We start from the raw sequence: 27,947 nt of genomic DNA, 5'->3' as shown, positions 1-27,947 counted from the left end.
TTTAGATAAAAGAAATATTGTTTAGGTTATGTGAGTTAAATTATTTCTTCGGTTTTGTTCATTTGAATATGTTAGGGAAAATAACAGACAAAATAATTAATATACCTTCGATTTTTACTATACAGGGTGTCTGGCAATAATCGCCCCACCGGTCATATACAGGTAGAGGAGGTCAAATCGAGTAGAAAAGTCCTTTACCATTTTTTAATTTTCATAATAAGTACTGAGTAATTAACGAAAAAAGATCGGCGAATCCGCGCGAGTAAAGCGCGCGCGGTGAGAAGGACATCCCACTGCTATGCGATCACTAGGCGCGCGATGAAGCGTTGGGAGGAGCGCTCTACAAATGACAATGGCAACATACGAGCGGCGCGTAACGCTAGATCCTTGTGTCCTAGTGATCGCGTAGCAGTGGGACGTCCTTCTCACCGCGCGCGCTTTACTCGCGCGGATTCGCCGATCTTTTTTCGTTAATTACTCAGTACTTATTATGAAAATTAAAAAATGGTAAAGGACTTTTCTACTCGATTTGACCTCCTCTACCTGTATATGACCGGTGGGGCGATTATTGCCAGACACCCTGTATAACCTCTTAAACTGACACATTAAACGCTTAAACGCTTAAACACTCCTGAGGCAGAGCTATCGGCGGCTCGGCTGCCAGCGGCCGGGCGGTAGTGGGGGAACAGAAGGCGTCGTCTCGGGAATCGGCTCGAAATGTTCAACTAATTCCGAGCGCTGATCTTGACCTATCAGTTGTTTTTTTTTCATTTATCTCTATCCAGTGTTGCGATATGGGACCGGTTGTATGCGCATGTGCGGCAATACGGCATCAGTACAGTGTCTCATACAAGTTAAACAAGGCACCGTTACCCCGCTACATTAAAAATATTTCTAAATTTTTTGAAATTGATTGAAATTTTCTACTTCTTGGTTTTTTAGCTGCTGGCTTCGTAGATTCCATGCTTGTAAATAAATAAATCTTACCTTATTTGTAGTCACCTAACCTTCTCATGTCAAAACGTCCCGCCATACGGTCAACACACACATATAACGGCACTGAATCTCCATCACCGCACATGCGCAGAGCCGCACATGCGCATACAACCGGTCCCATATCGCAACACTGTCTCTATCTATTCCCACTATGCGAAAGAAAAAGATAGAAATACTCAGAATGCTATGTCCTTCAAATTTTGACGCTGTCTGTTGCAGCAGGAACCGGTCTATTATATATGACTATGGTTATACGATTTTACCCGTTTTTCGATGGGTTATAGCGGGAGGCCAGCTGATTTCAGATATAATAGCGAATCCTTCTCGGAGACACTTGCACTATCGACAATCCAAGTTTTCAAGCTTTGGGAGAGAATAATTTTGGGCAAGATAACATCTGTCTACGTGTGGGGAATATAAGTGAATCTTGCGATTAAGCAAGCTATTGAGGTAAGCTCTTGTAACGAAATGGCTGTAAAAATCCAAAAAAAAATTTTTATTAGAGCGATATCGCGGTTCGTGTTTGTTCGTCGATTTTTTGGCTCATCGAAATTTTCTGAACAAAGTGTTTTGTTATATCTCTAGAAAGCGAAAATTCACTTTCTTCTTTATAGTCGTCACCCTTTGAAATCTTTGCTCTGAGCCTCTGAGCAGATTTTGTTTTTCTCATCCAGATATGGCGGTATTAGGTAATTTAAAGTATTAGGCAAGTATGTGTGCATTCGATATTTATTTTCGAAAAAGAAAGTTTCGGTTTCGAAGAATTTTTATTATCCTAGTCCCAGGATCTAATTTGAGATATTAGATGCATTCGGTTTCTATTAAAAAAAAATGTTTTGTTTTCTTTAGGATTTTTATTTTAATCCAGAGTTTAATTTCCGATATCTCTCTTTGGTTTTTGCAGACTATTCGTGAAAACGTTGCATAAAAAAGACTGTGCAAAACAAAAGTCGTAGCAAGTCGTAGTATTAGGTCATTAAGATTTATGAGTGAATAATAATTTAATGATGATGAAATATGCAAGATTTTATCTTGACGCACATGAGTGGTGCAAGATAAAATCATTTCTTATTTGAGCTGCTCAGAAGCCGAAATGACCAATTCCATTTTTTGCAATTTTTGCAATTTTAACACCAAAGTGCATTATTGCTGCTTCTTACAAATAAAATTAATTACCTTGATGATTCTTATCAATATAGATAATTTTTTTATTGCTAATGAATATAATTTACTTTAGACGCCGTTAATTCCATTGACAGTAATTTTTTTACTTCCAATAAATTTGATAATTCTTAAAATAGCAAAGAATAATAATTTTGACATACAAAATGATAAAGATAGTGTTTCTTCAATAATAATTGTTAATTCAAGGAAACGTTTTCGTATTTCTTTGGATTCGTCATTTGATTCAAACAAATAAACTTTTTAAAATTTTTTAAATATTTTCTAATTTGCTATATGTAATATTTTCTAATTTGCTATTTGCTGTTTTATATTACTTAAATTAATAGTTAATAAATAATAGTTGTAAAAATAAAATTCACCCGCGCGCGCGATAAACTAATCTTTGCTAAAAGGATATCAGAGTCTTTTTGACATATTTTTAATTTTCTACAGTAACATTTCCAATGACTAATTGTTCGAAGATGCTTTTAGATTAATTTCAATAAAAATTCTATTACAGTTTGGTCGTGGCACGAACAATCCTCGCCGTTTCGCAAAATGATACAGCAGGAAGCAGTGGTCCTAAGGAACGCCGTGAAATATTATGGAGCAGACAAGCTGGTGTTCACCGACCTGAATATGACAATATCTAAAGGCTCCATGTAAATAATTGTTTAAACAATGATTAAGCAATGTAAAAAATTTATCGTTTATCAACATGATTGAATTCTGTTTCAAATAAAGTTGTTAATTTAAATTTTTCAAAAAAAGCTCTGAAAAAGATGCTGTTTAACATTAAAAAAGCGTGTTGCAATCATCAAAGATGATGAAGATGATTATATTGATTCATAAACTTAGTACTTGCGATTTTTAAAAGTTATTTGACAAATACGATACATTTGTATACAACACACTTTTATATCAATTTAATTGCTTTATCCTTTGACTTGATAAAAACGATCTGTAAATTATAATCACGTACTTTCCTACAACATTCGATTGATTAACAATTGCTGCATTGGTTGTGTTACCACACACATTTATTCTAGAAATATAGTAAATTTACATCTCTTCAACATAATCTCCTACTATGTTTATGTAGGAGACGCGCCTCTGCACGTCAGAAACGGACGAAGCGGTAGAATAGTGTTGTCGAAGGACCGCTCTAAAGAGACGTTTTCTTGTGTAATAAATGCTTCTTGTGTAATCATAATTTTGCAAAATACTTTCTTATTCGTTTTTTTTCTATATATTTATTTTCTTATTACATCTGGTTTTTTAATGTATCAAACAGATATGGATTGCTGGGTCCCTCTGGATGCGGCAAAACCACGTTGTTGTCATGTATTGTGGGAGTTCGACGTCTCAACAGCGGCGAGGTTTGGGTTCTAGGAGGAAATCCAGGTAGCAAGGGTTCCGGAATACCCGGACCCCGAGTGGGTTACATGCCGCAACAGACCTCCTTGGTCGAAGAGTTTACCACGAGCGATGCCCTCTACTACTTCGGCAGAATCAATGGGCTCGAAAACGAAGAGATTGGTAAGATGAAAATCGCTTAGGAAAAATATCAAGATTATTGCGTAGCATTTTGCATCTTTTTTTTTTTAAACGATCTGCATGTTTTTGCATCTGTTGTGTTCGCGTAATGTAAATCATTTTGCGATAACTGCAATTTTTTCTTTCTAAGACACAAGACAGAGGTTTCTCTCGAAATTGCTCCAGCTACCCCCGGCAAATCGTCTGGTAAAAAATATGAGTGGCGGCCAGCAAAGGAGAGTTTCATTTGCTGTCACTTTGATCCACAAGCCCGAACTTTTAATTTTGGACGAACCCACTGTGGGGCTGGATCCAATTCTAAGGCAGAAGCAAGTAGATTTTGCTTTTTCTTTAAACGCAATAAACCAGAAAAGATAGGAAGAAAGTATTCGAATATACATTTTGGTTGCAGCATTTGGGACTACATGATAAGGCTCACGCAAGAGGAGAGCATTACGATATTAATCACGACGCACTATATCGAGGAAGCTAAAGATGCCAATAAAGTAAGTCTCATTTTAATTAAATCCCATTATTTTTATTAATAGCAGAATTGTAAAAAAAATATTTTATGCATTTGAAGAAACTATTCTTTTTACTCAATAATACATATCTTAATTTGATAGTAAAACTGTATTTTTTACGCATGCAGATCGGTTTGATAAGATGTGGTCGATTGTTGACGGAATCATCACCAGATCAATTATTGGACCAATTTCAATGCTCATCTTTGGAGGAGGCTTTCTTGACATTGAGTCGGACACAAGAAAATATGGCAGTTACGAGTATTACTGAGACTTATAAATCCATAGTAGAAAATACTGAAAGCGATGTTTTATGTCAAGATAAATGTAGACGAACAAAGGTAAATATACAACGATTTGCTATTCTTATTATTATATTATTATAAGATATGATACAAATCGATATCATTTTATTGTACAAACAAATCAGCTTGTTAAAGATGAAGCGGATTATAAAACGAATGCAAAATATAAGGTTTCACGATGGAAAAAATTCAACGCTTTAATGACGAAAAATATAATTCAATTTTTACGTTATTACTTGTAAGTATTCACTAATATTTTTACTAACGTTTTTGTAAAAAATATATTTAAAAAAGACTCCGATTGTTCTTATTCTGAGTTTTTCTATTTTTAATATATTTTTAATTATAATATTAAATTGTTACATATATAAAATATTTTTTTTTAATATTTCAACAATAAAATTTGCACAATTTTTTATAATAATAATTAATAATATGATATATTTTTTAGAGGGTTAGTTTTCATGATTATTTTTCCGATAATACAATTCAGTATATTTTTTGCCGCAATCGGTGGCAATCCGAAAAATTTGACGATTGCGATTGTCAATGATGAAGCTGGCAATTGCAATTATGGCAGTAACTTTCGTAACGTATGGTACAACGAAAAGGATTTCAACTGTTACTTTGCCAATCTTAGCTGTAAATTTTTGCACAGTTTTGACGATTCTCTCGTAAAAAAGGTACGATAATTTAAAAATTAATATTGTAATAAATATATATATTAGTAAAATTGGCATAAATATTATTTTAATACGTTTTTTAAATAAGAAAACGTTATTATTACTTATATTTCATTTTTAGAAATATTATAATGACTTTTCCGATGCAATGATTGGTGTGCGCAACGGAACTCATGTTGGTATAATGCACTTTAACCAAAATTTTTCTGAAGCTATGCAGACTCGAGTAGAATACTTTATTGATACTGAGGAAGCCGATATTCTTGCGAGTGAGATTAAAGTTAGCCTCGACATGAGTAGTATGTATATACATCATATAAAAATTTTATATCAAGTTTAAGAAATTTTGATTTCTTAAAGAAATTATTTTAAATAAAATATTAAAAGTTATATAAAAAAATTCAAAATAGTAAAAGATCCAAACCCCTATTTCAAATTTTAAAAGTCTTGGTTAAGCATGCAATTTAATTAATGGTTCAACATTAACAGAGTAATAAATATTTAAATTTCCAATGGTATTTGTTACAGGTGTAGTAATCGGGTCTTATTTACAAAGAAAGCTATATGATAGTTTTGACGAATTTTTTAAAGATACCATGAAAATCTGTGGATTTTCACAAAAATTCGCCTCTTTGCCTATTCGAGTAAATTATTTTATTATGTTTGTCATAATTTATTACGTAAGATAAACAAAATCAGAAAATAAAATTTTGATTTATTTTAGTTTGAGGATCCGATTTATGGTGCGAAAGACACTACAAATGCATATAAACGCTTTATGACACCAAACATGATACTTATGTAAGTAATCTAGACTAAAAAATATATTTAGTTGTTTTTGCTATAGACCATTAATGCTTTTTCAGAATTGTCTTTTTTTTGGCCATCACACTCTCCACCGCCCTGATAATTACAGATCAATCAGGGGGTATGTGGAACCGGAGTCTGGTTCATGGTAATTTGACGAACAGTTCTTAAAATTATTTCGCTTTATTATTATTACTTTTTCATGTATTTCTCAGCATAATAATTACATAAATATAAATATATGATATAGGAGTTACCACTGCGGAAATCTTACTGGCTCACGTTTTTACTCAGATTATCCTTGTATTTATTCAAGGCACCTTAACAATATGCTTTAGTTTTTTTGTATGGAATGTAGAATGTAAAGGATCAATATTCAACGTTATCTGCCTTGTATTTCTTTGTGGTTTTAGCGGACTAATGTTGGGTAAATATTTCACACAATATCTCAAAAAAGCTAGTAACAACAATTAAGAAATTGCCTATAATTAATTACTAATGTTAATATATTTTCAGGTTTCTTGATTTCTGTCGTGTGCACGAATCATACTGTAGCAAATTATATTGCAACTGGAAGTTTTATGCCGGTTGTACTGTTGGGCGGCAAGTCTTTTTTTTTTCTTTATTTAAAAAATAACACTTTATTTTAACTTAATATTGTCTAATATATTATTAGTAGCTATGAAAGCCGGAGCTGGGATTTATTGCTCAATTTTTCTTAACAGAAATTTATTAACATACATTTCGACCATCGGCTTTGACATGTATTGTCTTTCAATTATTAATAATATATTATTGAATAATAGAAGAGTCTATAATATAATTTTTAATTGATTGATTTAATATTATCTAATTAGTTATTTCTCAAACTTTAAAATTTTTATCTTATGTGACATTTCGCGCGTGTGTGTGTGTGTGTGTGTGTGTGTGCATAAGAGATGTCACATTTTAATCAAACCACTCAACTATTATATAAATAATAAGGTTATGAAAAAATTAATATTTAACAAATATATTATACAGATTATTATCCATAAAACATTATAAGGAATTCAGTAATCCTTACGAGATGATATTGAAACCTGTTTTGCTATAATTACAACATATGTCAAGGTTTCTATTTATTATACATGCGCACACACACTTACATATGGAATTAAGTAAATGTCCCATTCATAGTTTTAAAAGTTTTTTTAGTTTTTTACGATCCAACTTTTATGTCAGGAATTCCGACTTATTAATTTGTGTTCTTAACCAAGTCAAGTCTTGATCTGGAATAAAATCATAGATCCATTTACAAAAGATAAATTTGATTCTCAATCTTCAAGTAATCTTACTATTAAAAAACTAGAACTTTCTTAATTTTTAAAAAATCTTAGTATTTACAAAATATTTGGATGATTTGATTAAATATTAGAGAACACGAAGTATTCTATATTATTTTAATTTTTAACTTTATTTTATTTTAAATTTTTTAATTTTTAATTTTAATATATATGAATATATACATGAGTCACTTTGTGTATATGTATATACCTACATTTATCAAACTTAATATAGTAACAAGATCTTTTTAATAAAGAATTGTTACTTTATATTCATTTAATTTTTACTCTAACTTATTCATATAATTAATTATATAATGAATAATATAAACTCTAATTAATTTATGGTAATAAATGACAGGTATGTGGCCGCTAGAAGGATCGCCAAAAGTAGTTCGCTGGATCAGCTATACTATGCCGACAACTTTGCCCGCAATATCTCTGAGAGCAGTGTTAGAGAAAGGTTTTTCCATATACGAGTTGGAAGTTTACAGCGGCGTACTAGTAGAATTAGCATGGATAATTGTACTGTTTATTGGTTGCTTAAGCGGCCTAAGATTCAGACCCTCGTAACATCACTTAAAAATTAGAAAAAATTTATTTGGAAAAAAAAGAAAAAAAAACAATAACGCCTTACCTGATTGGATATGGTTTTTAATGCTTTATAACACTATAATAAAACATTTTAAAAAATTAATTTTTTGAATTTTTTCCATCCTTTTAATTTTAATAAAAAATAAATAATAAATAATTTCAAAATCATTATAAGATATAAGGATTAGGCTCGTATGATAATATCAAATTAATATATACAGGGTGTCTGTCATAAGGTGTTTAACCGAAAAGATACAAGTAGATTCGTTATTCTGAACAAAAAAGTCCTATACAATTTTTCAAACAACCACGTAAAATTTTGAGTAATTAATTAAAAAAGATTGGCTAATAAGCGCGCGATCGGGCAGTGAGCTGACCGTAGCGGCGGTAGCGGTAGCGGTAGCTACTTGTATCTTTTCGGTGGGACACCTTATGACAGACACCCTGTATATTAAAAGGCATCACGAGCCATCGCTGAAATGTTAGTGCAAAAGTTATTAATATTTTTATATAAAAAATTAATTCGTCTACCAGAGACATTATTCTAAATAAATTATTCATTAAAATAATAATTAATGTAATAATTTAAATCGCCGTTTTACATAAAATTGATATGTAAAATAGTTTCCTCAATTATAATAATTTATTTCTACTTCTTTCGAAATTTCTTCTCTTTTCTTACATAACTTCACATTCTTTTATATACTTAGGCATAAATCGAATTTGCATTAGAGCATCAAAGTAACTAAAACAACATACAAATATTGAATTGCATCCAGTTGCTTTTTACACCTTGGTGCGAAAGATACAAGTCGTCGCGCGCAGTATCGCATTAACTGCTGATAATGAGTATATAGTGTGTATTTGATTATTTAGACTATTTTGTATAAGCAATTATTTTTCATTTTTGTTTAAAATGTTTTGTGCTACAGTTGATTTAACTGAGACAGTTACCATTGGTCTGCGTAGAATTGCGAAATATTTAAAATATTATAAACAAAATGGCATCAAACTCAGAAAATCAGAACGACAATCACATGGATTACCGCATAGATAATGCAACAACAGACAAACGTTATGAACTCGCCGAGGCAAAGAACGCAATGAAATATAAGAAGCACGTGGTGAAGAATATGAAACATTTCACGGACCAGCATACGAAGTCTAACAACGAATGGACGTCTAACAATGACGAATTTACGGATAAAGAATATGAGCATACAATGGAAAATATGAAAACGTATATTCCAAAATTGCCAAATTCTTTATTGTTCTTCATATCGGCCGCGCTACATCGTGGAGATTGCGGCCGAAGTACAACGGACAGACCGCTCTGGTTGGATATGGACATGTTTCAGAGAGGACAAAAATTCGCACGAGAACACATCTTCTCGATCTTCCTCGCTAACATGCTGTCACTGTTCCAAATATTTACTTTTAGAGACGGTCTTAAACCGATGATTTTGAGCCGGCAATCTCACACGCCGTACTTAGCGTTTAGAAGGTATAAGTTGTAATAATTTCGACAAAATTTTTCAAATATATGAAAAGATTCCTACATAACTTAATAATTAGATTTAAATCAAATAATTTATTCTTCTATTAAACTTGTATTTCTTATAATGATAATGGTATATTTACAGAAATCATTCAATATATAAAAGAGCTCGAGAATAACAAAAAGCAGAAATTACGGAATTTTTTACTCTACTGCAAAATAATTTTATAGATTAAAATAGATCAGAATAGATTAACTATAGCTAATCTCAACTGTTAAGTAATAAATATAAATAATGTTTTCGAAATAATAGACAAAACTGTAGTTGAATTAAATTTAAATGATTGAATAAAATTACATTCGGTATCTTTTTAAAAAAAATGCATGTCAAAATTTTATCATTGTCAAGATACTTATATACTGTTTGCCGTGTGAAAAACTGGATAACAGAGGATCCTTGGACCGAAAATACAAAGGCTTATCAAGATATTCAAGCTGTGCGTAGAATGCACCGTGCGATACGGCTGAAACTTTGCGAGTACGATCAGGAGGAACTCGATGCGGCCACTAAAATTTCGAACCCATGGTACCCGGATAGAAAAACAATCCTAGAAGATTTTTCCTCCTGTCCGTATCCGACCGTGGCAAACGGTTGTCTTCATCTACTGCTCAAACCCACGGGATTAAATCAAGCTGATATGGCAGCTACGCAATTCACTTTCATGGGAATAATTCTGCTTTATCCGCACGAGCTCGGCGTTCACGTTAGCGACGAAAATATGATAGCTTTTTGTCACCTATGGAGAGGTATAGGATATCTTCTTGGTATCGAAGATGAGTAAGTACAATCTGGCGTTTCCGCGCAAGTTCGCTCATCATTACATTTCAAACACTGCGATGTTAATAGCAAGATCATTATGGCAATAAGTTCAACTAATAACGAGTTTAAACTTTTCTTTTGAGTTTAACGTATTTCCATTCTAAAATAAATTTTTTATTTATCTGAACATTGGTTTTTAATCTTTATCCAATGCATATTTTTGCTTTTGCTTCTTGATTTTTATTTGTTATGTGTTTGTTGACTGATTTATTACTTTTTATAATCTATTATAATATATTATTCTATAATCTGTTCTATAAAATTAATACGTTTTACCGACAATAAATCTATGCTCTAGATACAATTTTTGTCGCGACAGTCTTGAGGAGATAAAGCAAAGAGGGCGAGACTTCACCGAAACTTGGGTGAGACCGTATTTACGGCAAGTAACACCTGAATGGGAGCACATGCTAAGATGTTTGGTAGAAGGTACAAATTATTATACGGCGAATAGTCTCGCATTCAACCAGATTTTATTGCTCGTCGCTGATTTATTAAGCATTAATATGCCACATATGCGAAAAACGCTTACTTATTTTCAACGATTGCAGCTTATGTTACTACGGTAAGCACAAATAAATAAATCAAAAGTGTATATGCAACTTTTAGTTAAAAATATAATAATTGGTAAAATTTGTACATCTTAATTATTATATTTGTAATTTATAATGATAAATATCTATAGTAGTTTATAATCATAACATTTTTAATAATTATTCTGCATAATTTCAGCTTTATATTACATTATGGCATGAAAATACAATTCGTACGAGAGTATGTTAACAGAAGAGTTCTAAAGAGTCTCGATAAAGTGACTAAATTTGATCGCGAAAAACACAAAACGCTCAAAAAAAGATCTGCTCAAAAGGTTCCAGATTTTTTCTGCGATTCTTAACTGAGAATGGTTAACAATTATATTCCAAAATAACAGCTTTATTCTATTTTTGTCAAAATTAAAAGGTCTAAGAAAGAAAAATAAAGTATTCTAAATTTATTTTTTTCTTTTCCTTGTTTTACATATTAAAATATATAAATGAATCTCCGCGTGTACAATAGTTCATCCTTATATATTCAATAAATGTACTATTTTTCCTGTTCTGCTGTTCTCTTACTACTTCATATGACGTATCATATTATATATAATACTTCGTATTAATGTATCAATACTTTTTTTCCTTTTATATGTATGTTTTACAAAACTGTAATTAATGTAAGTAATGTTACTTTCTATAGATGCATTTGGCATATTACATTTGACATTAAACATATCATTTGTACGCATCTCTTGAAAAGATTTCTTTCCTCATTTAGAATGGATTGCTTATAATTGCAGAAAATACAAACAAAATTAAAATAATAATTAAATCCCCTCATTGCAGCGTTAACTTCATGATAAAAACTCATAGTTAATAAATATATATTACAAGTATTTTATTTTTCAAATTTATATATACTAGTACAATACAAGCGCGCGCTACGCGCGCGCACTTATTATTGTAATTTAATAATTATAAAATCTAAATATTTAAAAAAAATTTTTTTAATTTTAAATAACCGTCAAAATAACTTTTGCTCTCAAACTATCAAACTGCCAGAATAATCAAGATAACAATCAGCGTCGCAAAAAAGCGTCAACAATACTTTCGATACATTCGAGTATCGATTTTTTATGCCTTTTTTAAGAGTGAATTCAAGTAAATGATTTTTTTTATTTAAGTAAATATATATTAGAATCAAGTAAATATTTATTAGAATCAAGTAAATGATTTTTTTATTCAAGTAAATATTTATTAGAAATTACCAAATATTTGGTAATTAAGACGAAGTGATTTAATCATTATTACCAAATATTTAGTAATTAGGACAAAGTGATTTAGTAATTATTACCAAATATTTGGTAATTAGAACAAAGTGATTTAGTAATTATTACCAAATATTTGGCAATTAGGACGAAGTGATTTAGTAATTATTACCAAATATTTGGTAATTAGGACAAATGGATCGATCATAATCCATTGTGGTAGATCCAACCATATTTTTATAGTTGGATCGACTATAATCTATTGTGGTAGATCCAACCATAATTTTATAGTTGGATCGACCATAATCCATTGTGGTAGATCCAACCATAATTTTATAGTTGGATCGATCATAATCCATTGTGGTAGATCCAACCATAATTTTATGGTTGGATCGACCATAATCCATTGTGGTAGATCCAACCATATTTTTATAGTTGGATCGACCATAATCCATTGTGGTAGATCCAACCATAATTTTATAGTTGGATCGACCATAATCCATTGTGGTAGATCCAACCATAATTTTATAGTTGGATCGACCATAATCCATTGTGGTAAATCCAACCATATTTTTATAGTTGGATCGATTAAAATCCATTGTGGTAAATCCAACCATAATTTTATAGTTGGATCGATCATAATCCATTGTGGTAGATCCAACCATAATTTTATAGTTGGATCGATCATAACCCATTGTGGTAGATCCAACCATATTTTTATAGTTGGATCGACCATAATCCATTGTGGTAGATCCAACCATAATTTTATAGTTGGATCGACCATAATCCATTGTGATAGATCCAACCATAATTTTATAGTTGGATCGACCATAATCCATTGTGGTAGATCCATCCATATTTTTATAGTTGGATTGACCTTAATCCGTTGTGGTAGATCCAACCATATTTTTATAGTTGGATCGACCATAATCCGTTGTGGTAGATCCAACCATAATTTTATGATTAATTCAACCATAATCCATTATGGTAGATCCAACCATAATTTTATGGTTAATTAGGACGAAATGGTTTAGTAATTATTACCAAATATTTGGTAATTAAGACGAAATTATTTAGTTCCCATTACCAAATATTTGGTAATTAGGACGAAATTATTTAGTTCCCATTACCAAATATTTGGTAATTAGGACAAAATAATTTTCCAGGGAGAAACACAAGATCGGATATACGTCTATTAGATGTCGGAGCCATCTAATATAGTCTAGTCTAGTCTAGTCTAAAATAATGTCTGGAAATATCTAAATTAGATGCCATGTAATTTTGTGTCATTTATTTCCTTATACAAAATTAAAACTTAATATTTACACAATAGCGATGTATTGTTTATCAAACACTGTTTAGATTACAAATTATCTTTCGGCATCTAATAGATGTCTAATAGACTTCTAACAATAAGTAAATATATTAATGCAATATAGCCTCATCAGGATAAAAACACAAAAATTTTGTGGTTAAAAAAATAATCTCATAAAATGTATTTTCTAATATTAATATTTACTTTGTATTTGCGCGAATCAATTTCTGTCTGTCATGATTTTGGAGATTATAAAATTAATAATGATGTCTACATATATGGTCGATAGCTATACCTGCAAAAAAAAAGAGATAGCATTATGTCTGTCCTCTTTTACCCGAGGCTGTCAGCAGCATATACAATTAAATAACCCCCTCTGTCCTGGTCAACTTTTATCTAAACCATTTTTTTGTAGATACCGTAATTTGGAAGATATTCGGATCCATAGATTAAAATGATTCACCCTGTATAATTATAATCGATTATATATATATATAAAAATTGTTCTTTAATATTATATTATATTAATATTATATATATATATAATATTTTTACGGAAAAATTGTTTTAGTAATTTTGATTTTTGCGGGTGCTATATTGACCAATCAATATCGATCATTTATATGATTGGTTACGTTGCCTTTCATACCGCTCAGGCTCAACAAGTATTGCCGCGCGAATGCCGTAACCTATTCACGTGTTCACGTGCTGTGCTGTCTTGTGTCTCGTGTGTGCTGCTATAAAACAGTAAAAAATGGATAATGAAAAGAAACCGGTAAGTGCACGATTTTTTTCCCAAGGAAAAATTGATTGTGCTTTATCTTGTGATTTAATATCTTTGTGTACTTTAAAGTAAAATATTACGCTTTTAGGTTAGTTCGCATTTGCAAAAGTTCGCGTTGCATCGCATTGTACACTCTTTAGTTCTTTTTTCTCTCCAACGCCTGAATATAACGTTCTTCTCATTTTAAGTGCGAATTGTATACAAGTGTACAAAATAGCAACGCAACAATAACAAACCTTTTGTTTGTTTTACTTCTAATAATGTATAAACTCAATTTTTAGATTATACTTCTTTAAAGATTTTGTCAACTTTGTCTTATTAAAATTTTAGATCTAGAAAATATTAGATTATTTTTTATCTTAGAGTATTAGTAAAATTGAACTTAACAAATTTTATAATAAATATAATTAAATATTGTGTATGTATTCGCAAAGAAATTTGAATAATGTAGAAATGTATCGTATAATATATTCTACTGTAATAATATAAGTACCTACTTTAGAAATCTTATAAATATTATTATATTATATATATTAGAATTATGTACTGTGTTAAATGTATATTATGCAGTATTGTTTTAAGTAGGGTTACCATATGACCTGCATGAAAAATCAGGACACCTACGAAATGCTAACCTAACCTTACTTAACTTAACTCAAGCGGCTTGAGTTGAATACTAAGACAATAAACAATACACGTTTTAAGACATTACATTTTATTATTGTTGCTAGTACTTTGGTACTTTTCGGAGCTACTGATTTTTCGTAGTATTTCTATATTTTCCGGTCGTAACAAATATTTATAGATATCTGCACAGGACAAGTTTTTAAGATTAAACTGAACAGTAACAATATGTCGTACAGTTTCTACTGACAGTCGATTACGCTCATCGCTCCATTGAGTATTAATAAGTGAAAATATCCGTTCACAATTCGCGTTATGGCCTGGTATCGCGAAAAAATACTGTGCAATTTTTAATATTTCTGAATACGATTCAGTGTTAGAGTTTGCACAGAAAAAGTTGCATATCTTCGAATTACAGCATTGTTTAAAGAATTCTTCATCGCTCTCTCTTTGATTCAAAAATTTCTTAAGATTTACGAATTGATTGAAAGTTTTTGAATCGTCAAGAACGATATTTTTGGACGCTAGAAATATGATGGTTTCTTCTACATATTTATAATCCAGTACAACTTTCTGTTTGAAATTCAACCATTTGAACACCTAAAGCATAAAAATTATACAATTTTGTAACCAATAAAAAAATTCAGAAAGAAGAAATTTTGAAAAAATTAAATGTATTTACCTCAAACTCGGAAAACAACTCACTCCACTTTCGCAAATACTCTTCCGTTACTTCGTATACTGACAGTGCCCTTGCTGCAAAATTGTCACAGCTACTGCCTTTCCCATCTTTTTTTAATTTCGAAAATACAAGCTTGATGCTCAATGGCAGAAATTTGGAATCTATCCTTTCGCGTAATGATTCAACAGTGTCTCCAATAATAGCAATTATTTCCAATATGCTGTTGTTTTCTTTCTCAATGTCCTTAATTTTTTCATAGAAAAGTGACATTATAGAATGTATAAAGTACAGATAGCATTCGCTGAAGTCATCGAGAAAGAAAGCTTCGAGTATTTTTAGCGATTTGTTTTGGGATAAAAAATAGGATTTTAAGGCCGGAAACATTTGCAAAATTCGATGAACAGCAGGCAGCAGGCTCAGCCATCGCGTCTTGCTGTGGTATAATAGGTTACGATAAGTGACTTCGACAAAGTCGCAGAATTCTTTTAATTCATTTGTTCTGACCGTATAAATTGAAAAAAAATTGAAGATCTTGAGAACCAGGGCATCAATATCGAACAGGCCAAATTGATCGAGACCGTGATGAATCGCATTATGGAGAATATGCGCCGAACAACCAATTCCGACGAGTTCAGAATTTACACGATTTTTTAGTAAATGAAAAATATTCTGTTCACCCTTACGATTCAAACCACCAAAGTTGGTATTTGTATTATCGCCAGAAAATGCAATAATTTTTTTATTTAAATTGTGTTTTGTGATAACACCTTCGATCAAACTTGTGACTGTCTCAGCTGTTTCGTTGTTGATTTCTTGCAAGTCTAACATACGTACTTGAATTCCTCCCTGAATATGATCAAAGTACTGGACAACAATAGGGAATAATTTTTTATTGCCGTGATTACTGCTGTCCGTACTTATACTCACAAATGAAATATTCTTAAGGTCATTAGAAACCATAAGTATACAGTGGGGTGATAACACACCGTTTATAATTGCTTCAGTTTTTGTACGGGCGCACGATATTTTTTTGGCAATATCAGAGTCGTCGAAAAGGGTACGCAAGAGAGTTGAAGTGCAGTCCATTGATTTAAAGCTGTTATGATGTTTCACGATATGAAATGCTAACGTTCCTTCTGCTGCTGATATTTTTAAAGCAAGGGGTGTCGATTTATGCACAACAAAGTTTGTCATTGATTTAGATGTTGATGCATCTCGAATGTTCCTAGCATGCTTCGGTGTATTAATGTGCTTTTCCAGATCGGTTGATCCTAAAAACGAACAAAAAATAATGAACAGGAAGCTATTATATTAGTAACAAAGCGACGTAATTCATGCGATGTGCACCTGACAATATAGAGCTGATCCGTGTGTCGGTGCAACGCATGTTTTTTCTCTCCCAGAGGAAAAAGTGAAGTATCGCGAGGAAATTCTCTTAAATTCAGTGTATTGTTCAATTATTAATTATGTCTGGTTAAAATAATATAGTTATACATAGAATTAATAAATACCAACCACTATTCGCTATTGAAACATATGAATCACAAATTTGACATTTTGCTTCAAACTCACTTCGACTTTTACCGAAACAAGGGTACTTCCGGCGTAAGTCGTCGGTGAAATGACATTTTCTTTTTGGCGGCATCTCGATTTGTCAGTTTTTTCTAAACTTTTCACGAACCAACGAAAAAATATATATTTTAATTTCGCGAATGACGGACTGCATGGATTTTTTTTTTATTGTGTATTTAATGTGCCGTCAACCATGTGATGTTTAGTTGGTTTATTGGGCGGTATTCATAGTCCGTTCTTATATTCAAGATCGTCTTAAGAACGAACTTATATTCGCTCTCTTCGTCAGACACAATCTATGTGTGACGAAGAGAGCGAATATAAGTCCGTGCTTAAGACAATTTTAAATATAAGAACGGACTATGAATACCGCCCATTGACACCGACAGGGACATGCACTGGGACAACAGGCAAGGTTATGTAACAAAGTACGACACGAATCAAATCCGCAACTCGCAAGAGTCGCAAACAATTAATGCGGAGAACGCGCCGCGCATCACGCGCGTGTTTCGAATTGATGAGCATGGTGTTTTCAAGAAAAGTGATTTTGGCAAAGTCGCACAATTTCATTAATGCATTCGTTCTGACCGTAAATTGCAAAAACATTAAAGATCTTGAAGAACTTATTTGGCGCTTTGGTTTTTCTCTCTCTGAACACACTCACCTGCCCATAAAGCATAGCAGACAAAACGTAAGTTTGCCTATCGGCGATAAATCAGGACATTTCACCTATTTTAAAAAATAAATCAGGACGCTTTCAAAATCATCCAAAATCAGGACATGTCCTGCTAAATCAGGACGGATGGTAAGCCTAGTTTTAAGGCTCAGTGAAACATATACTAAGAAAAAATACAGCATTGTAGTGTATGCGTCAAATGATATTAAAGATATAAATGCGCAAGCATCCTACAATGCTGTATTTTTTCTCAGTATATGTTTCAGTGATCCTTAAAACAATATTGCATATTATAATAAAACAATGTACTTATATAAATGTACTACATATAAATAAATCTGACATTACATTACACGAGGCTATAATTTTGACAGTTCATTAATATATATTAACAATCCGTTGGGTTAAGCCCATATCAGACTACGTATTAAAGATTGAAGATTGGAATTTAATTAATCAGGACAGAAGACTAAAATTTCTTTGTTCTGTTTAGTCAAATTTCAATTTTAATTGTTAATGCATGGTTTGATACGAGCTTTATATAAGCTTTATATAAGACGTCTAATCAACATTTATAAGACATCTACAAGACGTCTAATAGATGTGTCTAATAGAAACCATTTCGACGTCTACCGAGATGCAAAAAACAACTTATTTTAGATCTATCGAATAGACGTCAACTAGACATCTATTCGACTTTACGTTTCTCCCTGGTTAGTTCCCATTACCAAATATTTGGTAATTAGGACGAAATTATTTAGTTCCCATTACCAAATATTTGGTAATTAGGACAAAATAATTTAGTTCCTATTACCAAATATTTGGTAATTAGGACGAAATTATTTAGTTCCATTACCAAATATTTGGTAATTAGAAAAAATATACAAGTAAAAAATATCTAAATAATTTTGCAAAAAAATTTATAATTAACGTCCTAATTTTTTACATATTTTTAAATTCCTTTTTTATTTGAATACAACTTGACAGCTTGAGGAAATGTAAATAATTGTCATAGAAACATTTATAAATTGCTAATCAATATTGCCTTGACAACCATTTAAATATAAACTGTCAAAATATATTTTTTGCACATGATCAATATTGCCTTGACAACCATTTAAATATAAACTGTAAAAATATATTTTTCGCATATGACATTGAGATAACCAATCAGCGTCGCGATAAAACTGCAACAATACACTTCGATACTTTCGAGATTTCGATACATTAGACTATCGACTTTTCATGCCTTTTTTAAGAGTGGATTTATATATTTCGCCATGCTTTAAAATTATGCAACATGAGATTACTTTTTAATAAGGTGATGTATGAAACAATCGGACAAACACTAAATTATAGTCCGAAAAAACAAGTGCATTTTCGCAAAAAAATCTATAAAATAAGTACAAAATTTTTCTATTAGTGGAAAAACTATACGCAAAAAATAATGTTCTTGAAATACTTTTATTATTTTTATACTGCTAAAAAGTATAAGAAAATCATGTCAAAATATTTTACTTATTCTGATATCTACACTGCTTTTATACCACATCGTTTTGCAATTCAAAATTTAATATATCTGTGACATAATAATTACAATAAAAATCTTATCAAAATTTTGCTTTTTTTGTTATGGCCCAAAAATAAAACCAGAATATTTATTGAATTAAATAATAATTAAATAATAATAATAATAATAAAATAAATAATTAAACAATAATAATTAAAAAATCAAAGCAAGCGTGCAGCAGCGTCTGCGCGACTTTTGAGCGCACCGGTGTGAACCTGGCAATGAACTTTATAAAATATATAAATAAATAGTATAGCCTGTGTTTGTACTTCAAAGAGTTAAAAATTATATATAGGGATTAAAAAATGATCAACTATAATGTTTTAATTTAATTTAATATTTCAACATCTTTGCATAATTATATTCCTCCAAATTTCTTTCCTCGTTTATCTATACTTTTGTTGTATTCTTTAATTTACACTTACAATAAACTCAGTTTTTTTTAAATTCAAAATTATAAAACTTGTTCGTCGTGGAAAACTTGCTAAAAGACGAAATAAACAGTTATAAATATTAATGTATGCTTTATTTTCAACTTTTCAGGTAATACTTGTATTGAAACCCGGAAATTTGCATGCATTAAATTGCGTATTATGTCATCAACAACATCAGAAGGTCAACTGCGGCTGACCTTCTTTATTCAACTTCTACATATGAATAAATCCAATTTTTTTAAATAAGCATGTATAATATAGGATTAATTATTAACATGTTAGTTCGGTCTAGCAGTGACAAATTCTTTGCTGTTATTAATTATATTTTTTTGACTTGATTAATGCAATTTAAAAAAATTTTGTTTATATTGATTTATAAGAAAAAATTTGTGAAATATATTTATAAAAAATTTTATTTGTTTTAATTACAAGATATTTATTTAAAATATAGATATTAAAAAAATATTTGCAAATTAATCAAATTCTAATTTTCTAAACGTTCCCGGAACTCCAAACAATTCGTCAGGATTTATTATAGAATTTATTCGAAGAGATTCCTGGGTTTTTCGTCTTCCTTCTTTTATAAGACAGTCTCTTCGTTGGGCTAGTTTTGCTCGCCACATATCTAGAAACAATAAACAGCAAAAATTATTTCTTAAATATTTAAATTTAAGAACTTACTTTTTAATCACCTTTTAATCTCTAAATTATATTAAAAAAAGAGATAAACAGTTTTGAGTATAATCTACCATTGTTGAGATATAATAATTAAAATAACATTTATTTTTCATCAAACATATGGTTAGGTAATATTTATTTTCTGTTTTGCATTTTAATTTTAAAGTTGTTCAAATTGTTGATAAATACACGTATTTAAAACAATGATGATATTTTACGTGTTAATATGTCCATTGATGGTTCTTCACCGCCATAATCCGCTGGTAAAATTGCTTTTGGTATTGTTTCATATAATGATTCTATTCCTGATTTGCAAACGTGGATCTGATATAATAGAGCCAATTGAAATTGTGGAATTGTTTTAAGAAAGGCCAAACTGTAGTTACTTAACAAATTAAATTTATATAATTTCAAAATATACTTACTCTGTTGAACAATTTTGCTTTAAATATTGATTTCGCTGCTTTCATAAATATGTCTACATATTGTGGAGCATGGATTACGTAAAGCGCTTTTACTCTTAAACTGTATGCCGTCTAAATAATCGAAGTAATATAAAACAACAATGATTTGTAAAATTTGGATTTCGAGCAAACTTTTTTGGTTCGAAATCCTTATTTCACAAATCATTGTTAATATACGCAAACTTTGAAATATTTTAATTATAATATAATTACTTTTTGCTAGATATCATTTTATAGTAAAAAAATATTACGTACCATACAAGAATCAAATTTCTTTAACAGAGGTGGTGAATACTTTAATACATGATTGATATTTGCTCCAGTACAATCCCAAATTACAGCGATGTCAGGGACTATATCTTCTTCCATTCCTGTCTCAAATATCATCGTAAAATATCTGCAATATTAATTAGTAATATGCGTTTTGTATCTTCAAAAAAAAAAAAAATAAAGAATTTTATGTATATTTTTAAATATATGTATATGGGTTTGTTGTAAATCTATAATTTGTTATTGTTTAATCATTATGTTTGGGCGTCATCTGTGGGTGAAATACAATCGTTCGAAAATTTTGTTTTATTGAATATACAATCTGTTCTTTACATCTATATGAGCCCTCTATTTCACAAATAGTGCATATCAAATTTCTCAATTGTTCAGAAATGAACATGTTGCGTTCGGACTAACGTAAAAATGTATATTGAAATATTTCCGAATAATAGAATTAAAAATTATAAAAATAATATTTTTAATAAAAATCAGATCTTATAAAAAAGGGCTAATTAGTCAATGCTGAATGGTCGTGCAAATATATATTTACCAAATAAACACAAAAGATAAATGTTTCGACACGTAATCAGGCCTTTTTCAATATCAAAATGCAACTTATAACAACTTATACATACGCATTTTTACCGATGTAATGTTCTCAATTTTAAATCGTGCGCATTCTATATCTTATTAGTATATTAGTAACCTTAGTTAATCGTTAGCTCACAACCGCAACACAATCTAATAAAAAAGTTTTAACGATATTTCTTTAAAAGTGATTTTTATCATAATGTAGCTAAACGATTGATAGGAAATGATATTAATAGCAAGCTCAAGTGAAGCGTCATTATTGAGTAATAAGTCAGTGGAAAAGTTCAAGGTTTATGATACGTAATCATCAAAAGTTAAAACAGTAATCAACTACTGTTACTACTGTTTTAATATTATCACTTTAGCAGGTCTGATAATTTTGTAGATAATTTATTGTTAGTCTCATGACAAACAAAATATTAAATTTTTGTGAAATAGTACATTTGTTCTACTTTGTAGATATTACATACGTACTTTAGAACCGCCCAAGCATTATATAAAGAGGCGTCATTATTTATTAGACGACAGATATATAATCTGTATCCTTCTGGGGTTAACTTTGGCAAACATACATTCTGTCTAAAATGAGTAAATATTTAGAAAAATATTATACATGTTTGTGTAAATACAAAAATAAATTTCAAATTATCAGGCAAAGAATTTTTGCAATTAATATAATTATTTGTTATAATATTCATTGCTTATTATTGCAATATTATAATTAAAATTTTTAATCATACTTTTTTTGCATTCAAAAAATATTTTCTATAAAAACATTTATAAATCTAGAAATACTTTATGATTGGTTTAAGTGCTTACAAGTATGTGTGAAGAAGATTTATATCATCACTAAACGGATCGAAATTTTCGTAAAATTCCGGAACCAGATTACGAAGAGTGTAAAGCGTATCCAAATTTTTTTTGGCTTGTTCGAAATTAAATTTTACAGCATAAATAAAAAATTTTAATCGTTGATCAGAGATATCTGTAAAATAACATTCGTCTTTATATATAATGTAAAGAGTTGATAAAGAAATTACGAATAAAACATTGTGGATTTGTTTATCATTAAATGTAGATATTATGATTATTAAACTAGTATATTTTTTAAGTAGTTTAAGATAAAGTATATTTTTTAGATTTTTAGATAATAATTAACGAATTAATCGAGAAAATTAATTGAAAATTAGAAATACAAACCTTGAGAAAGATGACTTTGCTGTTTCAACCACAGTCGAAATTTCAACAACAACTCTTCCAAAAGTTTTTCATCTCCACCACTATTCTTCAGAACTTCATTAAGCGTAGGTACTTCAAGCTTCAACATTTTTGTTACCGTTTGTTTTTTCACCAAATTGTTTCGTATATATACAAACTAAAATTACACATATTACGAGCTACATGCTTTTGTCACAGAATAAAATTAAGAATAGAATTTTATTTTGAATTTTATATTATCTCGCGTGTTATACATCGGGCAAAATGATATAGAAGCTAATAATCGTGAGACATTATTATTAATATTAAATTACATAATATAATATTATATACAAAATATTACATTAATATTGTAATTTATCTCCGATGATTATTCCACTGATTTAGTTGTTTGTGTAATATAAATAATTTTTTATAGTCGCGATAAGATTTAAACTTAGAATTTATACGAGAATCAAAAAATATACTGGAAACAGATCTGACGATCAGTAACGTTACATTCCTTTGCTTGCGTCTTTTATACACTATTATTCCCACTCTATACATTTGTAAATCACGGAAGAACTTTCATCATCAAGTTGACGCATGGAGCTGCTCACGGAGATGGTACATACTTTAATACATGATGGATATTTGCACCAGCACAATCTCAAATTACAGAGATGTCAGGAACCAAGATTTATAGAGAGAAGGTTACCTCAGTAAAACCGGTTTACGGCGAGGGACAATGAAGTAAGGAGGGAGCTAGAAACAGCTTGATGGCGAGGGGCGATGAAGGAAGAGGAGAGCATGATGATCTCATCGACAAACAGTAGCTATCTGAGATAGCTATCTGAGACGTGTCCACGATGCAAGAAATTCTGAGATTTCTTATAATTTTCTAAAAAATGTTTTAAAAATATGAATAAATAAGAAATTTTTTCTCAGAATTTTTCATAAAATAAAATTATGAAAAATTTTTTTAATTTTCTAGGAAACCCATACAGCACAGAACATTGCAATTACATTGCAGCAATGTTACAATCTTGCAAGATGCAATGTAATATTGTTGAGACATTATTGCAACCTGTAATTGTAATATTTCATGAGAATGTGACAGCAACATTCCAATAACATTGTAATAGCAGAGAGAAACCTGAGAGAGGCCACGCTGCCGTTTTCCGTACGACGCTTTCTCTAGGCCAGTGCTGTCAGCTATTTGCAACTTTCGGCCGGATTTTTCGATGCACGCCTACTGCTCCCCCTCTTAATGCTCGCGCGTTGACAACGCGCCGCCGGACACTCGTAACTAAGGAGCGTGACGCTTTTGTTTTAATTTTTATATTACGCACGGTTCTGAGACAAATGGCCGGAGCACAGACTTTTGCATAAAGCATAACGCATAAGCATAAGGAAATTGATTGGTCCATTTCCTTATGCATTTGCTTATGCTTATATATAGACCAATCAATTTCCTTATGCTTATGCGTTATGCTTTATGTAAAAGCTTGTGCTCTCGGCTAAAGCGTCGCGCTCCTTACTTACGAGTGTCCGGCGGCGCGTTGTCAACGCGCGAGCAGTAGGAGGGGGAGCAGTAGGCGTGCATCGAGAAATCCGGCCGAAAGTTGCAAATAGCTGACAGCACTGCTCTAGACCGTATGCTAGTGACGCACGTCCATTTTCGGCCGGCTTAGGAACTAAATAGCCACGTCCAAGTGCGTCACTAGCGTACGGCCTAGAGAAAACGTCGTACGGAAAACGGCAGCGTGGCCTGTCTCAGGTTTCTCTCTGGTAGTACTATTTTTTATTTAACAGATTATAATTGTTTATTTGTATTTTATTCATAAGAAAACTACAGAATATATTATGATTTTAACAAAAGTTTTAATTAAATCGTCAAATTTAGTTAAATAAATAAAATTAGAAAAAGCATTAATAACTAACAACTTGCAATAACTTTTACGGAAATTTCATGGAATTACGGCTCCATGGGACACAAGGAGATAAAAACACACGTAATGCCCTATCTACACCAAAGGATAATCCTGCTTGTGGCTCATCCGAGCGAGTAATGTAGACGACCGAAAATCATACTGAAGTTGGTTTTCAATCGTACCAACTCAAAAAAGCAAATCACTCATTAAAATATTTGCATATAAAAAGCAAAAATATTTCTATAAAAAATAATCTTCTGTCGAACAGAATAACAATTCGAGTTACCTTAGGGCGGTATTCATAGTCCGTTCTTATATTTAAAATCGTCTTAAGCACGGACTTATATTCGCTCTCTTCGTCACACATAGATTGTGTCTGACGAAGAGAGCGAATATAAGTTCGTGCTTAAGACGATCTTGAATATAAGAACGGACTATGAATACCGCCCTTAGATCGGATGAAAGTTTGTTTTATAGGTCAGGTAATGAAATTATTACCGATTTTAAATTCAACAGTACCAATATAACAACACTAAAATTGTACTTACAAGGAAAGGGACCCAAGTGTCCCTCTCCGATTTTGACGAGCTTTAAATATGTTGTAAAGTAGCTCAAAATAAGAGACACGTATTTTTTTTTATGTGCTTTCTCGCACGTTTAGGGTTGAAACAACCCCTACAAGCTAAAACGGTTTTTTTGGTTTTGACTGAATATCGTCAAAACTGTAAGAGATATCAAAAAATGTTTCGAATAAAAGTTGCATGGTCTTTTATGAGCTTTATAACCGCGTAGCTCGATTTTTAAAAAATTTTATATTTTTTAATTTACCCTCACTTCTTCTTATTATTTTTACGAATTTCAAAATTTTTGTTATGACAAAAGTTGTAGCATTTTTTACGCTGAATACAACCATATATGATTATATTATGTTTCAAAATTGCATCTCTCAGAAATGAGTTGTCAATGTCGCACTATATGCGTCGCGCTGCGATATATGCATATACCATATATGCATAACGTATTGTTTGTGCCGCTTGTGTAATCGATGTTTGTCGCGCATGTGTAATTGATCAAAAAAAAGCTGTCGTATATATTGACCTTCTAAAAAAATTAATCTTCCAAAAAAAAATGTCGTATACATTAACAAACCTTCCAAAAAAAGTTGTATATATCTTCCAAAAAAAAGTTGTTGTATACACGCAAACCTTCCAAAAAAAGTTGTTGTATATATAAATCAAAAAAAGTTGTTGTATATATAAACCTTTCAAAAAAAGCTGTTGTATATACAGGGTGTCTGGCAATAATCGCCCCACCGGTCATATACAGGTAGAGGAGGTCAAATCGAGTAGAAAAGTCCTTTACCATTTTTTAATTTTTATAATAAGTACTGAGTAATTAACGAAAAAAGATCGGCGAATCCGCGCGAGTAAAGCGCGCGCGATGAGAAGGACATCCCACTGCTATGCGATCATTAGGCGCGCGATGAAGCGTTGGGAGGAGCGCTCTACAAATGACAATGGCAACATACGAGCGGCGCGTAACGCTAGATCCTTGTGTCCTAGTGATCGCGTAGCAGTGGGACGTCCTTCTCACCGCGCGCGCTTTACTCGCGCGGATTCGCCGATCTTTTTTCGTTAATTACTCAGTACTTATTATGAAAATTAAAAAATGGTAAAGGACTTTTCTACTCGATTTGACCTCCTCTACCTGTATATGACCGGTGGGGCGATTATTGCCAGACACCCTGTATAACCAAAAAAAGTTGTATATATAAACCTTTTAAAAAAAGCTGTCGTATATATTAACCTTCTGAAAAATTTATCTTCCACAAAAAATGTATATATATTAACAAATAACAAACCTTTCAAAAAAAGTTGTTGTATATATAACCAAATAAAAATTTGCTATATATTCTGCCTATAAAAAAGGTGATATCAGAAAATGACGCCAAGTTTAAATAAAAAATCTTTCAAAAAAACTTGTATGTATATATTTTAAAAAAAGTTGTATATACCAAATAAAAATTCGCTATATATTCTGCCTATAAAAGAGGTGATATCAGAAAATCAGAAAATGACGCCAAGTTTAAATAAAAAACCTTTCAAAAAAACTTGCATATATATATATTATAAAAAAGGATTATATTTATTGCGCTTACAGCTTTTTAACCAATAAGCATCGATAAGATTGTATTTAGTTATTTTTGCATTTTTATCTAGTTATTTATTTAAAAATTATATTTATATCTACAATTAGTTAATTTTTTTTCAAGTATACATTTTAAAATAATTGCATCTATATCTAGTTACTTTTGCTTCTATATCTAGTTATTTAAATTTAAAAATGATATTTGTGTTTATATCTATCTAGTTAATTTTTCTTAAGTATACTTTTTAAAATAATTGCATCTGTATCTAGTTATTTTTTTTATATCTGTATCTAGTTAAATAAAATAATTTTTTAAATAAAAGTATTTAATTCAAAAATAAAAAAATTTTTCAAATTTAATCAAAATAAAAAAATATTACAAAATTTTGCAAAAAAACTTGGCGCTGCTGTACTGAACTACATGTTAACTTACATAAGATTCGCATCGCAATACTTTAACATGCTCCTAATTATTATAACATACTTTAATCTATAGTATATGTGACGTAATACTATAGTTTAGTTTGGAGTATTAGAGTGAGTAGGAGCATGTTAGAGCAAGCGATGCAAACAAATTTCGGCTCAAAAAGACTAGAGCGACGAAGCGGCAAGTGGCGATGCTATAGCCAATCAACTTACAATTTTACCGTAAGAACAAAAGTTTAATTGGCTATCGCGTCGCCGTTTGCCGCTCTGGTCAGTTTGAGTCATTATAACACTTAATCATGTAAATTGTAAAATTATTGCTCATTTTCATTCTCTATAATATTTTAAGATGTATTTAACATGTAGTTCAGTACAGCAGCGCCAAGTTTTTTTGCGAAATTTTGTAATATTTTTTTATTTTGATTAAATTTGAAAAATTTTTTTATTTTTGAATTAAATACTTTTATTT

At 30.8% G+C, this 27,947-nt stretch overlaps 3 protein-coding genes and 1 pseudogene across 9 annotated transcripts in view; 3 read left to right on the top strand and 1 right to left on the bottom strand.

Annotated features, from left to right (window-relative positions):
• The first annotated feature begins 159 nt into the window (after nucleotides 1-159).
• Nucleotides 160-8,506, top strand: LOC105667665 (ABC transporter G family member 23-like). Of its 4 annotated transcripts, XM_067359759.1 has the most exons (16): nucleotides 160-507; nucleotides 1,216-1,446; nucleotides 2,681-2,822; nucleotides 3,455-3,699; nucleotides 3,848-4,025; nucleotides 4,109-4,202; nucleotides 4,349-4,561; nucleotides 4,651-4,763; nucleotides 4,977-5,208; nucleotides 5,330-5,507; nucleotides 5,737-5,852; nucleotides 5,933-6,009; nucleotides 6,075-6,163; nucleotides 6,266-6,442; nucleotides 6,532-6,618; nucleotides 7,702-8,506. In XM_067359759.1, the coding sequence occupies exons 3-16, from the start codon at nucleotides 2,719-2,721 to the stop codon at nucleotides 7,911-7,913; spliced, it is 2,115 nt and encodes a 704-aa protein (XP_067215860.1). In that variant the 5' UTR covers nucleotides 160-507; nucleotides 1,216-1,446; nucleotides 2,681-2,718; the 3' UTR covers nucleotides 7,914-8,506. The 4 variants fall into 4 exon arrangements, with proteins under 4 accessions (XP_067215860.1, XP_012215026.2, XP_067215862.1 ...); XM_012359603.2 differs by lacking the exon at nucleotides 160-507 and having other exon boundaries at nucleotides 1,153-1,446; XM_012359604.2 differs by lacking the exons at nucleotides 160-507; nucleotides 1,216-1,446 and adding an exon at nucleotides 3,263-3,345 and having other exon boundaries at nucleotides 2,695-2,822.
• A 273-nt stretch (nucleotides 8,507-8,779) lies between these two features.
• On the top strand, nucleotides 8,780-11,283 carry LOC105668193 (uncharacterized; annotated as a pseudogene).
• Nucleotides 11,284-14,117: 2,834 nt separating this feature from the next.
• LOC105675639 (uncharacterized) overlaps nucleotides 14,118-27,947 on the top strand; it is a 28,164-nt gene continuing 14,334 nt past the window's right edge. Inside the window, exon 1 of the mRNA XM_067359775.1 lies at nucleotides 14,118-14,203. The gene's annotated coding sequence lies outside the window, so the exon portion shown is untranslated. The remainder of the gene's footprint in view (nucleotides 14,204-27,947) is intronic.
• On the bottom strand, nucleotides 20,166-23,501 carry LOC105672300 (retinol-binding protein pinta-like). Of its 4 annotated transcripts, none has more exons than XM_067359790.1 (8): nucleotides 23,335-23,496; nucleotides 22,974-23,148; nucleotides 22,593-22,758; nucleotides 22,248-22,352; nucleotides 21,168-21,309; nucleotides 20,874-20,984; nucleotides 20,638-20,772; nucleotides 20,166-20,395 (listed from the first exon to the last, which is right to left on the bottom strand). In XM_067359790.1, the coding sequence occupies exons 2-7, from the start codon at nucleotides 23,098-23,100 to the stop codon at nucleotides 20,644-20,646; spliced, it is 780 nt and encodes a 259-aa protein (XP_067215891.1). In that variant the 5' UTR covers nucleotides 23,101-23,148; nucleotides 23,335-23,496; the 3' UTR covers nucleotides 20,166-20,395; nucleotides 20,638-20,643. The 4 variants fall into 4 exon arrangements, with proteins under 4 accessions (XP_067215891.1, XP_067215889.1, XP_067215892.1 ...); XM_067359788.1 differs by having other exon boundaries at nucleotides 20,667-20,772; nucleotides 23,335-23,493; XM_067359791.1 differs by lacking the exon at nucleotides 20,638-20,772 and having other exon boundaries at nucleotides 23,335-23,501.

The sequence above is a fragment of the Linepithema humile genome, chromosome 7 (assembly GCF_040581485.1).
Source record: "Linepithema humile isolate Giens D197 chromosome 7, Lhum_UNIL_v1.0, whole genome shotgun sequence".
In the NCBI taxonomy this organism is placed as follows: domain Eukaryota; kingdom Metazoa; phylum Arthropoda; class Insecta; order Hymenoptera; family Formicidae; genus Linepithema; species Linepithema humile.
The sequence above is the reverse complement of the archived record's forward strand: the minus strand, read 5'-3'. Positions and strand labels throughout refer to the sequence as shown.